General features: G+C 40.6%; 2 protein-coding genes across 2 annotated transcripts in view; both read right to left on the bottom strand.

Moving 5' to 3' along the window:
- Positions 1–180: 180 nt before the first annotated feature.
- LOC134179791 (F-box only protein 31-like) lies at positions 181–5263 on the bottom strand. Its single transcript, XM_062646746.1, has 10 exons — positions 5101–5263; positions 2091–2153; positions 1947–2023; positions 1705–1872; positions 1416–1484; positions 1226–1350; positions 1086–1167; positions 949–1026; positions 585–880; positions 181–529 (listed from the first exon to the last, which is right to left on the bottom strand). Exons 1-10 carry the CDS (start codon positions 5261–5263, stop codon positions 379–381), a joined length of 1272 nt encoding a protein of 423 aa, XP_062502730.1. The 3' UTR covers positions 181–378.
- The window catches only part of LOC134179636 (kinetochore-associated protein 1-like), a 30112-nt gene continuing 20990 nt past the window's right edge, over positions 5204–14325 (bottom strand). The window contains exons 47-67 of the mRNA XM_062646572.1: positions 14175–14293; positions 13182–13344; positions 13027–13119; positions 12421–12483; positions 12293–12362; positions 12179–12237; positions 11941–12121; positions 10687–10760; positions 10441–10618; positions 8921–8997; positions 8804–8856; positions 7966–8026; positions 7786–7907; positions 7568–7697; positions 7387–7482; positions 7272–7328; positions 6168–6222; positions 6052–6100; positions 5868–5988; positions 5572–5652; positions 5204–5516 (exon numbers count right to left, since the gene is read on the bottom strand). Of these exons, the coding sequence (XP_062502556.1) occupies positions 5481–5516; positions 5572–5652; positions 5868–5988; positions 6052–6100; positions 6168–6222; positions 7272–7328; positions 7387–7482; positions 7568–7697; positions 7786–7907; positions 7966–8026; positions 8804–8856; positions 8921–8997; positions 10441–10618; positions 10687–10760; positions 11941–12121; positions 12179–12237; positions 12293–12362; positions 12421–12483; positions 13027–13119; positions 13182–13344; positions 14175–14293 (1938 nt within the window). The 3' untranslated portion in view covers positions 5204–5480. The remainder of the gene's footprint in view (positions 5517–5571; positions 5653–5867; positions 5989–6051; positions 6101–6167; positions 6223–7271; positions 7329–7386; positions 7483–7567; positions 7698–7785; positions 7908–7965; positions 8027–8803; positions 8857–8920; positions 8998–10440; positions 10619–10686; positions 10761–11940; positions 12122–12178; positions 12238–12292; positions 12363–12420; positions 12484–13026; positions 13120–13181; positions 13345–14174; positions 14294–14325) is intronic.

Raw genomic sequence — 14325 nt, 5'->3', positions numbered from 1 at the left:
TGCATGTATACCTCTAAAGATATATCCCTTGTCAGTTTCTTCCTGGACAAGAATGCTTCCAATACAACTGACTTAGATGACATCACCAACAGTCCTTATGTCTGTATTCCAGGTGAGAACCACGCTAGGAACATGTGATGTTTCGAGTTCCTTTTTTTAGTGTACCTGCTCAAATACGTCAACGATCGATCTTTATCATATTACTGTAGCCACTAAGGACATATCCCTACTGCATCATTGACTGCTGCACGTGCGGTCATCACGGAACTAGCTACCTAGATAGGAGTAACACAAGCATATGTACATACTGCAAACCTTAAAAATTGCAATGTTATTGAATGGAATGACGTTCAGAAGTAATTTCAAATATCATCAGTACTAAAGTTCTTGTGCTTTACAGTAGAAAGAAACACTACGAAGTTCCATCCATACAATAGCAAAGTTGCCGCTTGGAAACAATACCAATTGATTCAGAGACCATTGAGGATTCACATAGCCATCACCTGCAACCTGGCCACTACTTGGAAATCTGTAAAAGACAACGTGACAAGACATGCTGTGTTCATGTTCTTCTTTGACTATACCTTGCCAAAGAGACATTAGGGTATGTCTGTAGATCACCACTAAATCCAAGTGAAACAGAGAAAGGATGTTCTTGCAATGGAACACTGTTCAACATTGTGACTGTCAACTGTCTGCTTTCTACATTGGTTCTACGGCTGTGCTCCTGTTCTTCTCGATCCACTTGATTTCTGATTTCACTGAGCATCTGCCGGTGATTAAAAATCGCAGCACCCCAAGAACTATACTGGTCAGGCGGTATCGGGCACTGAAGCAATCCCTGGAATGTAACTTTTGATGCTGGTATATTAGGATCTCCCTGCGTTGTAGGTACATTTACCTTATGAAAAAGATTTCTATTTCAGTACAAAATAGTAACGAACCAACCGTGAGTTTTTGCCCCTTGACTATGGAGCCTTCCATTGTTACTAGGATGAGTTCAATGCCATGACTACTATATGTGCCCTAACACATGTACATAGATCTTGTTAATTGAGGAAAACAATCAACCTAGATACACAAACCTTATAGATTCCTGGTTTCAAAGGAAAGTCACTAGAAAGTGATGGAGGCAATGCCACTGGTCGGTATTGAACCAGTTGCTGTCTGTTAGTCAACAAGAGCATATCAACAGAGCCATTAGAAATCTTACTACTGTACTAACCTAAACTGAAGTGACTTGTAACGATTAGTGAAAGCTTGCCGCAAGAAACCATGGTTTTCCCAAATGTCTGCAAATGCAGGTGGATACTCCTCTCTCACCCAAGACCTAAGAGAAACACTATCTACCTACACAAAGCGTTTCACCTTCAACTGCCCAAACATGTAGCAATCAATCTATGCAGTGCACTCACCTTAGTTTTTGTAAAATCATACATTACCTTGAACTGCACTTCCAAGAGTTCAGTGCTGCCACTATGACACTATTAACACAGACACCATACGAACTCGTGTATATATCAGTTACAAAGTCAACTAGCTAGTTCACACACTCCTTTGTGTTAGGCCCTTAGTACGATTTCCTCATAACTATATCATGCAACTCATTACAATAAACATATATAATTATAATAAACTTTTACAATTCATTATAATACAGACTGCATGAAAACAATAAGGTGATTGAACAGTCCTGTGACATGCCTTCTTGAGTGTAGCTCTTTTTCCTTTCATATCTCTGTAGAGGCACACTGTCCTGACTTCCTTGTCAGATACTTCGACTGCAAACAAGGGCTCAGCATAAAGTGGGAGATCAATATTCTGAGACGATGAGGCTCGCCACAGCTGACCTAATATTCTCCCATTATCAACCTAAATGAATAAATCAAAAACCAATATATAAAATAAATAATTATTTACACAGAATTCCAGTAAAGGTAGCAAACCCTTGCTTCCATTAGCTCGCCATAATATTTTAGATCACCTTCCCATACTCCCAATAGATAGCGATACGGAAAAAGAACTATACAAGAAAGCAAAGTAGACTACACATGTAATTGTCAGTATCTAGGTATATAGAGTGCACAAACCTCTTGAGTAGAGTTCTTGAAAGGACGAAACGTTCCACTGCACTAGAGACTCGACTCCAAACTCTGTCACATGTTCATAAAGTATCAGCTATTGCATGTGCAATACAAGAGGTAGACCATAATCAATCATTAAATAAATACATTCATAAAAAATTCTGTAACTGCCCAGATTGTGATTGGTTTTGTGTTTTGTATGCTGTATCGAGTTCGCGGTCACTGTAAAAGAATGCCTGCAATCTATATTGAATTGGCTAGTCATTGATCGCGGTGTGGACTACACAGAAACATGTACCCTGCTGGGCTCACCTGCCGGGTTGGTGGGTGCCCAGATGGGGTAAAGACCCCACTTGCCCATTATGAAGGGCATAATGACACATAATAAGCCACTACAGCTTAGTGGTTAGAGTTCTAGTTCTCTGACCATGATGGCCTGGGTTCAATCTCGGGTGGCAACAGCACTATAATGAAACAAGTCTGTTGGTTCTTTCTCACTGTCTATTTGGCTATGTCTGTGAGATTAGACTTGTCTCCGTCGATGGGGAGTTCCTGTAATCTGGCGTGGGGACTATTGGCAATGGGATCAGTGCTTTCCCGGTAGTCATTGATATCTACTAGGCATGCTGTTCAGAGCTGGCAAAATCCTTGTAGCGCACGTAATCAATGATCAATAAGCCAGTTACTAGCGCCATTTGGATTACACGGAAACATGCACCTGCCGGGTTGGTGAGCACCCAGTTAAGGGTAAAGACCCCACTTACCCTACCTAGAGGGTGATGACGACATAATAAATGTCACCACCGTAGCTTAGTGGTTAGTGACAACGGCTACCACTTCATGGTTTGGAGGTTCAAAGCCCAGTGACGACAGTAAAACGGAACTTTCTGTCTTTCTTTCTCATGTTTCTATAGCTTTGTCCATGAGACTATGACTCGTCTCAGTTGTTGGGGAGTTTCTGTGGTCTGTCAAACAGTCTGTTGACAATGACGTTCAGTGCTTTCCTGGTGGTCATTGATATCTACTAGGCGTGTTGACCGAGTTCGCAGTCACCGTAATGCCTGCAATCTATATCGAATTGGCTAGTCATTGTCGCCGTGTAGACTACACAGAAACTTGTACACAAAAAATGTACCCTGCGGGGCTCACCTGCTGGGTTGGCGCCTAGTTGAGGGTAAAACCCCAATTACCCTACCTAGAGGGTGATGACGACATAATAGACCGAGTTGTACAATCGGAACAAGATTCTGGCCATCAAGTTTGTACTACCGGTTCTCACTTACGGTTTTGGTGTCATTCACTGGAGGACCACAGACCTCACAGCAGCTTGATTTTTGGAGCAGGAAACTTCCCTCTATGCATGGTGTCCACCATCCAGATTCCTGCAACAGACATTGAACAGTTGTATGTTCTGTGCACCGAGGGCAGTCGAGGTTTACAACAGATCAAGTTGATGTACCAGTCTTGTATTGTGAAGCTGGACTGTTACCTTTGTGACAGTTCTGATCCGTTCATACAGATAGTACAGGAGTGTGATGCTAGGAAGTCCTCTCGTTTGATCTAACACATAGCCCATCAATATATTTACTGCACAGTTGCAGAAGATTCAGGCTAGGAATGACAGGTCGCAGAGTTTGCACAAAGGTGGGACCATCATGTGGTGTCTTCCAGCAAGCGCCTCAGATGGATGTAAAACAATTCTGAATATGCAGCAGTTCTCTTCGTGTGCAGTCCAGGAGCAGAAAGCCTATGCACGGTCAGTATCACTGCCTCACAGAAACCACCTGTAGACATGAAAAAGACTTACAGATGACTGAAGTCATTGAATCTTCCTGCTGCAACCAAAGAACTAGTTGTTGCTGCTCAAGACCAAGCTCTTCAGACTTGGTATTATGAACACAACATTCTGCATCATGATGTTAGTCCCACTTGCCGATTATGTAGTGTAGACCTAAAGACAGTCGACCACATTGTGGCAAGTTGTAGTGCCTTGGCACCAACAAAGTACACTAATCGACACAATCAAGTGGCCTCCATCATCCACTGGGACATTTGTCATCAGTTGAGGTTCCAGTGGAAAGCAGATGGGATGGTACAGGCATCATCCTGATAGGCTTGTGGAGACGAGCGACATCACTATGATGTGGGATACAGCCATTCCTCCTGCTAGAAAGATTGGTGCCAATCATCCTGACATCTGCTTTAGAAATAAGAACACAAACAAATGTCTTCTTATTGATATCAGCTGTCTTGCTGATGGCAACATCGCCAGGAAACAGGCTGAGACTTTCATGTGGAGGTAAGCCCCATGTGGCAGTGTCGAATAATAGTCATTCCAGTGATGACATAGTTCACACAGGTATTAAACGGTGGCTGGACCATTCCAGGTCATCAATTAACCTGCAGCACTTACAGACATTGCTTCTTAGATCCAGTCGGATCCTGCATAAAGTCATGTCTTCTGTCTAGATCGACAGCCATGATTGTCTAAGCATGTACACCTCTGAGGCAGGGTTTGCTTCCGGTGCTTACAAGAGCTAGACCTTTACAAACCAGATGACCTGGTTGAGCACGACAACACCACCACCATCACCACCGCCGCCACCGCCGCCACCGCCGCCACCGCCACCGCCGCCACCGCCGCCACCGCCGCCACCGCCACCGCCGCCACTGCCGCCGCCACCACCACCACCGTTACTGCCACCACCACAACCGCCAATAATAATAAATTTCAATTGCACTCAATTGCAAGATCATACTGCATGAAAAAATTAACTAAATAATAAAATCACTACAGACATAGACACCATCACACAAATGTACACTACCCAGTCATTTTAGCAGCAACTTCTTACTTTAAAAATCAAGCATATTATGAAGCTAGATCGATCCTACTAGCTAGTCCAGTCTACATTTAATTTACATCATTAAATTTGTGCTGCACGTACTTTAGTTAACCGCTACAATGCAAACTGATCTCTACACGCAACGCAATCATATGCATGCAGTTGCAAACCTTGACGACAGAGGCGCGACCACAGGGAGTCCGTGTTGACAAGATCATGTAGATGCCAACAAACGCGCGCTAGAGTAGCAATCGCCGAAGATGACAAGTACTCCAATACCATCAGCAGTAACTCGTTCGGTAAATCACATAAAATCATCCTATGTACAGCCATAACTAAACATGTCTATGTCTCAAAAAGTAGCTAACGTGCGTTAGATATTTCAATGTCTTACAGTGTAAAACAGTTTACCAAGGAAATTGTAGCCACTTGCATACAGAAAACAAATTTCCCTACATGTCAGCAAAAGATGCAACACTTATTACACTAAACTGCATAACTCGTACAGATGCACCAAGGAACTTCACATTTATGCAGTAACGTTCTAGGATTACTGTTCCACATCACTGCATAACAAGCCTTGAATCTGAAAAAAAGAAAAATGCATGGGAATCTACAGTAAATATGCGAGCTGTGTGTACCTGTTGTATCATGGGTAATTGAGTGTAACTATGTGCCTGCAACCGATTGACTATTGCCTCCTTGTGACGACTTACCAAAGCCTAGCAAGTACAAGCAATACTGGTGAGTTCAAACGATCACCTTCTGTACTACTAATTCAACAATTCAACTACATGGTACTACTGTACAACATTTAACACCCTGCCACACATCATTTCCAGATGTTGTTGCCTTAACTGAATAGGCAACAAAAGACATCCGGACATGTAGCAAAGATGGTTACACTTGTTCAAGACTTGTCGATGAGACATCTTACATTAGCCTGAGATTGTAGCACTGGAGACATCAGCAAACAAGATAACGCCTCGGCTGTCAGATCCATCTCTTCTAAACGCCTTGAAGTAGAGATAAGATGATCAGTATCCAGGTATGGCGAGCTGTCAATAGACAGTTATCTGATGTGTGCAAGAATAAAATTGATTCAAAATATTGTACTGTACCTTTGTAAAAACTGGAGCAACTGAGTGCTTGCTTCCAAAGTCACGCCATCTACAATTGCATCATAACATGCACAGAAACATCAAACAGTGAAATAGAATTAAACCTCAAGTCTAACCTGTATCAAGTTCCATCATAACAGCTGATTGCCATGCGTCAGTAAGAATAAATTGCTGCAAAGAGAAGATTATACATTCAGCAAGTAAAACTCACTACATTATGATGTCTGTTACGCCAGAAACCCACACATGTTTGTCTACATGTTGGCCTGCTATATATTTCCATATATCAATGAAATAAATTCAAAATAAACAAGTGAAAGCAAAACATTCAGTTTCTTCAGGAAACTCACAACATGCCCAAGTTGTATTGTTCAAGTAGCATAATGGCATGCATGTAAAGCGACTTGCTTCTACCATCCATTAACCCATGCATCTTTACCATACTTCCTGACATATTGCCATACTTCACAAAATAATGTCCCACTAGAATAACTCACACAAAGTTATCAGCATTACAATTCAAGTATGTCACTGACACTGACTTGAAGGTCTTCAGTTCTCAGAAATATTATAGTGACATATTGCAACTGCATGTGAATCACATCCAGTTACAATACCTTAGGTCACCATAATATTTGAAGACCTTCAAGTTAATGTCTGTATTCTTGATTAGTACGTATGCAGTCATCAACTTTACAATTGCATTAAGCCACATGGTATTTCTGAGAACTGGAAGTCTTCAAGATAATGTCAGTATTCTCAATCTGCATGCTACATCTTTAGATGCATATATAGTAGTCACAAGGCATTCAACAATTTCTCAAACTGTGATAATTATGTACTATAAAAACACAGTTAATTATTGGTTAAAAAATAAAGTTCCCTAAGAAAGTGAAAGTGTCAGAATAGTGAAGGCTGTATAGTCTCGTTTTCCTGACACTCATTTTCTGACCATAACACGCAGAAATATGTAGTTTAAATCTAGCTACTCCAACTACAGTACTTAGGAAAGAAATTAACAAAGCCCAGTGACAACAAATAGTAATAAAGTAAGAAGTTTACTAAACAACAATTATTATTAAAACACATTGATAAAACTTATAGTACATGGGGCAGCAATCCAAATTTAAAATAATGATAAAAAAACAATAATAAAAACATGGACCAAAAGAGAAATCAGTGTCTAGTGTCTATCTCTTGTGACTCAGACTGTACCTTACCTCAGATTGTGACAAGTGACTTGTCATTGTTTGAAGAAGGCTCTTCAAATAATCAATCTAAACTCAACAAATCACCAGTCCCTTAATTAAACAAGTCAAACAACTTCTTACATACCATGCCATAATCCAATAACTTCCGAAAAATCTCTCTCCACAAAAGAACATCACCAATACCAAAATCCAAACACAATCCAGATAGCAACTTAATGCCCTGGACAAATACAAAAGAAAAAGCACCATATAGACATGCATATTATGACACCAACTCAGTACCATTTACTTAACTAAGTACGTACATCGCCAGAGTTTGCATGACTTTTCCAGATGTTCTTCACGAGAGCGAGCTTGCTGCTTGCTTTAAATGCAGATGGACTTTGTACAATGCTCAGTAGATCTTGACAATACAGCATATCACGTACATGATCCCTATATCAACAAAATGATTAAATTGTCTTCAGTAAACAATTTCATCAAGACCTAAACAACGTGAGCTCTCAGTATTATATGAATAGACCTCAATTCCTCTACAGATTGGTCCATGAACTGCTTGAAGTTCTCTACTGCTGTGCTTGCATATAAAGTTCTAAGCACAACAACATGCTTAGCAAGTAAATGCGGATTTCCTTGTACTTCTTTCTATAAGAGCAGACCAACTATACAGCATATTGAACAAGTCAAAAAATGATTCACATACACAAGATGCCATATGTGCCAAAGCTTCTGGATTAGCAATTCCCTTCATCAAACTGACCAGCCTGTACAAATGCCACACTGTAAAATCGCAAACGCTATCATACGGTATATAATACAATATTTGATAAACAAACTATACATAATACCTCGGTTATCCGGCCCTCAAAGTTCCGGGCACCTCGATCTACCGGGCAGTCCCAGCAATCACGTGTGAAAACGTTTTTACATGAATGCACATGCGCAATTTTGCATCCACGGAAATGGCAACCAGCAAGTGGCGGTGTGTCGGTCCTTTCACTTGAGAAAAAGATAGAAATCATAAGAGAAATCGAGAAAGGGAAGTCTCAACATCGTGTAGCTGAGATTTTTGAACTGCCGAAGTCAACTATTGAAGACATTTGGAAAGATCGAGAAAAGATCAGTTGGGACGTGTTTGGTGCAGAGGACCCGACTGTCGCCAAGCGGCGGTGTATTGTACGAGAATCACAGTTTCCTCTCTTGGATGACGCGCTATCGGTGTGGTAATTGACCCTCTGAGATATGGATATTTCCCAGTTACGGACAGTGCTCGATCCCGAGGTGCCCGGATCACCGAGGTATTAGTGTACTGTAAAACCAACTCTCCATACGCCCCAAACCAAAACTGTTCCTGTAAATAATAGATAAATTAACAACAAATTCAGAAAAAGTCACGTGTAACATAACACAAACTAATGTGGACGGTGGCGACAGTCTCAAAAGTACAATGTAGTAGACAAAAATAACAACTAAAACTACTTTACAATAAAAAAATTGAGAAATGATTACAAAAATAAATGTAAAATGTTACAAACAGTTACCTAAATACAAGATGTTTGTCATCCTTGTCTTTTCCAGCATCACCTAACCACTTCTGTTTCAACAAACAGACATGATAAATCTCAACCATTAATACTCTTGTGCATCATCAGACTCACTTCTAGTAAATGAAGTCGTATTTTGTTACAATTTAGGGTGTAAATATCGGCAATCTTGTCTGCGAGGTCATGTACATCTAAAATACGTAAAGCGCTAAGTTGCTAACCAGGTGCAAGTCTATGCTGTGTGTTGGTCTATTAGTAAATCAACCTCTCTGCCTGGTTGTCAGTCTTCCTGTCTCTATCTGTTTAAAAGCAAAGTAAATAGTTTATGTCCACTGTGACGTCTGTCTGTAGTATGCCATATAAGATGAAATATTGGCGGGAATATATTTTGGCGGTTTGCTAAGAAATTGACGAAGAAAGCATATTGGCGGATTATATTTTGGCGGTTAGACATCGTTGTTTGTTAACTGATATATAAATGGTCTTGATGTGTTTGTGATTGACAGCTGTGTTCGTGGCTCACATTTCCCTAACTTACTGCATGGTCTCCAACTACTGCCTAGGCAAAACAGATGGCAAGCAGGGATTACCTACCGTCTTGCTGATCCATGTACCTGATGACGTCAACACACCCAGATGCCAAATTAATGGCGGATTTTATATTGGCGGTCGCTGAAAAATCAGCCAATCCGCCAAAATAAATTCCCCGCCAATATTTCATCTTATACAATATGGCACAAACTTCGACAATACTTCAACCAAAGCACATACCAATACAACTACACCAACCAGAATTAACTCCCCTCTCTTATGGAGCCAACAAACCTAACAGTTAGTATAAAAACTAAAAGTTGAAATAATTTAGTATCTGGCTTGTTCTCCATTCACAGAATACTCTGATTACATCTCTAGCTAAACAAAAGGTGTCACATTTAATACTGAACTTGCAAAGACAGACATCTTTTCCACCGTGTCTTGAAATCAAAGAAATTTTACCTCCACCTTCATTTCAGTAAAACTTGGAGAGTACTCAGCCTGTATATTAGAAAACTGAATAATTCTTCCCCCACCTACAAAATCGTAGTAAACCAGAGACATACAATGAGATGTATCCTAGGGCCCAGCAGCATCTTTATTAACTTGCTTGACTTTCTCTCGTGTTGTTGTTGTTGCAGATCTAATTGTGTTTGTTGCACTTTGAAAAATGGCTTGGCTTAAGGAATAAGGCAGGGCGACATCCACCCAGCAGTTCTCTTGCATGTGAAACTAAATCCAAGAATGTCTGCTCTGTTGGCAAATGTAATACAGCAACTATTACATTCAATTTCATGTTTCAATACCTACTATAAGGCAATCAAACCAGGACAAGAGTCCTGCGAAACCAATCTTCCATCTGCCTGCCTTTCTGTCTGTCTGTATACATATGTGATTCTGTCTAATTCTGACACCCACCTTCCATATACAATAGACATAAGCACATAGTTACATAAGCACGTATGTTTGACATTGCAACGAGCAGAATTCCTTGGAGTGAAATAAACCAATCAGGCAGTCTGTCTTTCTTTCTGTCTGTCCGTTTGTCTGTATGTCTTTCTGTTTTCTTAGTCTGTTTCTCTGGCTACATATAAAGTTACCTTCAGTCTTAATTGTATCAGGTATTTCATACAGATGTATAATCAGACTTGCTGGTTGATACAAAAATGAGTCATAGACTGTTTCAGGTATTCTTGCACCCCGAAGAAGCAGTCGAGTTTCAATCTGACGCCAATAGAAGTCAAGCTTCTCAGTCGTCTTTAAAGCTTCATCCTTGTCCTAAAAGCAAGAAAGTCACTAATTTAGTTAGTCATCCACAAACACAAGAAGTAATGCAGTGCTCTTACAGTTTCAGAGCAACTGTCTTTCCAAAGTCTCGCTAATTTCAAGCAAACTTCTAATGCAACTGCTTTTATTGGTCCTATATAGCATATAAAATGCAAAAACGATTATTATCACAAACTAATTCTCTGGCAAGCATCACACTTGCCAATTGCACTTGCAACAAAAATGTCAGATCGATAAGTAGAAAACACATTCAACCATACAATGAAACAGACTGATACATTGCATAACACTGCTAATCATGTTATTTTATTATGCCAAATAATAAATAACTAGACAGCACTCGAGCACAAACCTCCGCCAAGGCAGTTGAGCTTTCCCTTAATGCCATTGAATCATACTATTGCTTGTCATCATCTATCTGCCTTAACGTAAGTGCACTATTGTTGAGCATGTAGCAATACACCATAAGATATTGCTGTGCACAAAAATAAATCTGCTAAATCAGTACACATGCTGTAACGTCCTAAAATCCTATAACACACACACACACACACACACACACACACACACACACACACACACACACACACACACACACACACACACACACACACACACACACACACACACACACACACACACACACACACACACACAGTTCTCCTCTTCATTTAATGAAACAGTGCCCAACAAAGTTATTATTGTGCCCTAAATACAAACACAGCAAAGAATAGAATAAACATAACAGCTGCAGTCCAGTTGTAAACACACATCATTGCACAGACATGTCACTCAGTGAAGAGACGGCAGCTGAAAACACCGATAAAGAAGACTAAGTAGAATGGAACTACACTAAAAAGTTGATTCCTGATCAATAATTGAAAACTAACCAAATACAATAATTTCTATTGGAATAACAAACCAAATAACTACTGATTATTGTGACAATGCTTTGCTGTGATGTAACTCTAGACTCATACCCAGTCCTCTCCTCATGCGCGCTCCACGTGTTTTAGCACGTGGTATTTCTTAGTCACAGTTATGAGGCAAATAGTGTAAATCAGTCCTTTACTCAACCACACTCTTCCTGGTTGTCAACCACACCTTCTGGTACGTCTCAAATACCCTGCCATTGCCAACCTGCAACTGTAAGTAAGCATGGCACCACATCATGGACGACACGGAGATCTGCCCAACTATGTATGATACTATCATTGCCATAATTATTGTTTCTTCTTGAAACTATGCATATATAGTTCAATTTCATCATTTTTCTGCAGTATCTTGTGTGTTGAAGTGTGTGGCATACCAACCTGTTTCAAACTGCATTGCCGCCCATCTGCCTGTTGCAAGAGCTGTTCTTGGATTTCTGATCTGCAACAGCAGACTGCTCACGTTGCAAAAGTCCTGATGACCTAATGGTTGTTTGTTGTCGTGCAACATCTTCTCAACACTGTTTCGGATAGTGCGGCTGTACAAACGATCAGAGTCGACCTGCAACGCTAGCAATGTGACAAAATCTAATAAGACGGCATACGAATTATAACTCACTTGCAACAGTTTGGCTATTGGTTGTAAACTAGAGAATGTGTCACACAACAGTCGAGGAGCTGTAAAGATTACTCTAGCACAAATATGCATACATGAGGCATGAAACAGACATACCAATGACTTTCCACGGATTTTGCATGAGTCTGCGAAAAGGTAACAGCTCTGTTGATTCTTTCTTGGAGTCCTAAGGTAACAAAGCAATTGGAGATAGTACGAGTACAATAAACGGGGTTGTAAAAGACCTGATTCACAGACTGCGAAGAGCACTCTGAGTAGCACCTCACAAAGTTCAACAGTTGCTTGGCCTGTAGAAGATGACACTTAGTGACTAAGAACTGGTAAACAAAGTTAATAAGCAAACAAACTGACAGAATGCATAACAGACAAATGGATTAATAAACAGGTAAGCAGACAAACAAAACATAAACAGATGGAAAGACACACAAGCACACAACAAAGCTATCACACATGTAAACAAAAGACAACAAACAACAAACAGAAATACAAGAAAACAGACAGACAGACAGAGAGACAAATGGACAGACAAGCAACGAGGCAGGCAGGCAGACAGACAGTGCAAACAACCAGATACACAAACTAATGACAAACTTGATTTTAATCATTCACACAAACGCATTGTTATCAGACTCAATAAACAAAGACAGCAAAAGACTTGTCATTAATATCATCAACTTACATTAACCTGGATTTACAAAACAGAGTGGCAATCATTAGCAATCCACCCATTGATTATCAATTCGAAACCCCTAAACGTACTGAACCCAATAACCATACTACTGTTGCAAGCCTAGTTGTCATGCTAATCATAACTAAGACACAGTCTCAACCTTTGCTATAGTAGAGACAGCCGCCGTTGGCGCTGGCAGCTCTTCAAGAAGTGACAACAGAAGACTGATGCCATCATAATCTGTTTCACAAATCTGCAGCAACAACACAACGTACGAAAATGCCAAGACATGTCCCTCCACTATGGTGGTGATACCATGTCATAAGAAATGGCCAATTGCAACTGAACAGCACCGGCATTCAGCAGCTCTATGGCTGGAAGTAATTCCAACTTTAATCCCTCAGAGTTAAGATCCTTTCGCTCCAACAATACTGCAACTGCTGCCTGGACAGCCTGCTGTATGTCGACATCAAAGTCACTGAACAATGCAACAAAACATGAAGCTTGTCATTCTAGACCACCCAATTGATATCAACTAATTTTCATTGTCCAAACACAACAACACAAACCCAAACAGTTATGACTGTTAAATTTTAAATATGATGTTAACAGTGTTCTGCCCAGGATTTTCGGAGTGGCGGTCAAGTATCAACTGCATTAAGGGGCGTGGAAGTAGAGCAAACGCCCAGACAATCAAGCATCGTTGCAAAACAGACAAGGAAGCGCTAAAAACTGTATTGCACTGTTGATGGTCCATTTTCTGAAAGAGCAGACTACGAAAACTGCAACTTCTGTCAACAGTTGAGACTATGTTGACCACTCTCACGTATATACTATGGTATGGTTATACACTGCCGTCTATGCACCAGCTTCAGGTTTCAAACAGCCAGTGCTCCTGTCTAGCAAAAAATCTTTAAAGACGACTTTGACTGGCTCTGTTACAGTGTGCCTAGGATATTGCCTTGCTCATTGCTGACATGCAGACTGCTGTGTTGGATCTCACACCACCTTAGTGCCCTGAGCAATAGATCATTGTATTATATAGAATCTATCAAATCCTATCCTATCATAGCAAGGTGGGTCTGCCGCCATGTCACCGTGTGAACAAAGTGCTTACCTGTACAAACTGCTCACCTTCCAATGGTCATTAGCTTGAAGCAAGTAAAACACTAGCTAAAATACATGTATATGGTGGTGGTGAAAACATGCTGGGGGGGGGGGTTGAAACATGCGGTGTGATGGTCGGGCTCAACCACCTCCGACCACCATGGGCAGAACCCTGGATGTAACATGCTGTATATACGTTACTTGCAAAAGTGTGCAATTGTTCGTATGCTGATGACTGGATGATTTGCACTGGCTTTGGTGAGCAACTCCAGGATGGTCTGTTGAGAACACTCAGACAATACCAAACTCTGATCAACAACCTGCAAGACAGCGGTAAAAACCAAAAGGTTTA

Source organism: Corticium candelabrum, chromosome 5, assembly GCF_963422355.1.
Source record: "Corticium candelabrum chromosome 5, ooCorCand1.1, whole genome shotgun sequence".
Lineage (NCBI taxonomy): Eukaryota > Metazoa > Porifera > Homoscleromorpha > Homosclerophorida > Plakinidae > Corticium > Corticium candelabrum.
Note: the sequence above shows the minus strand (reverse complement) of the source record. Positions and strands in the feature narration are given on the sequence as shown.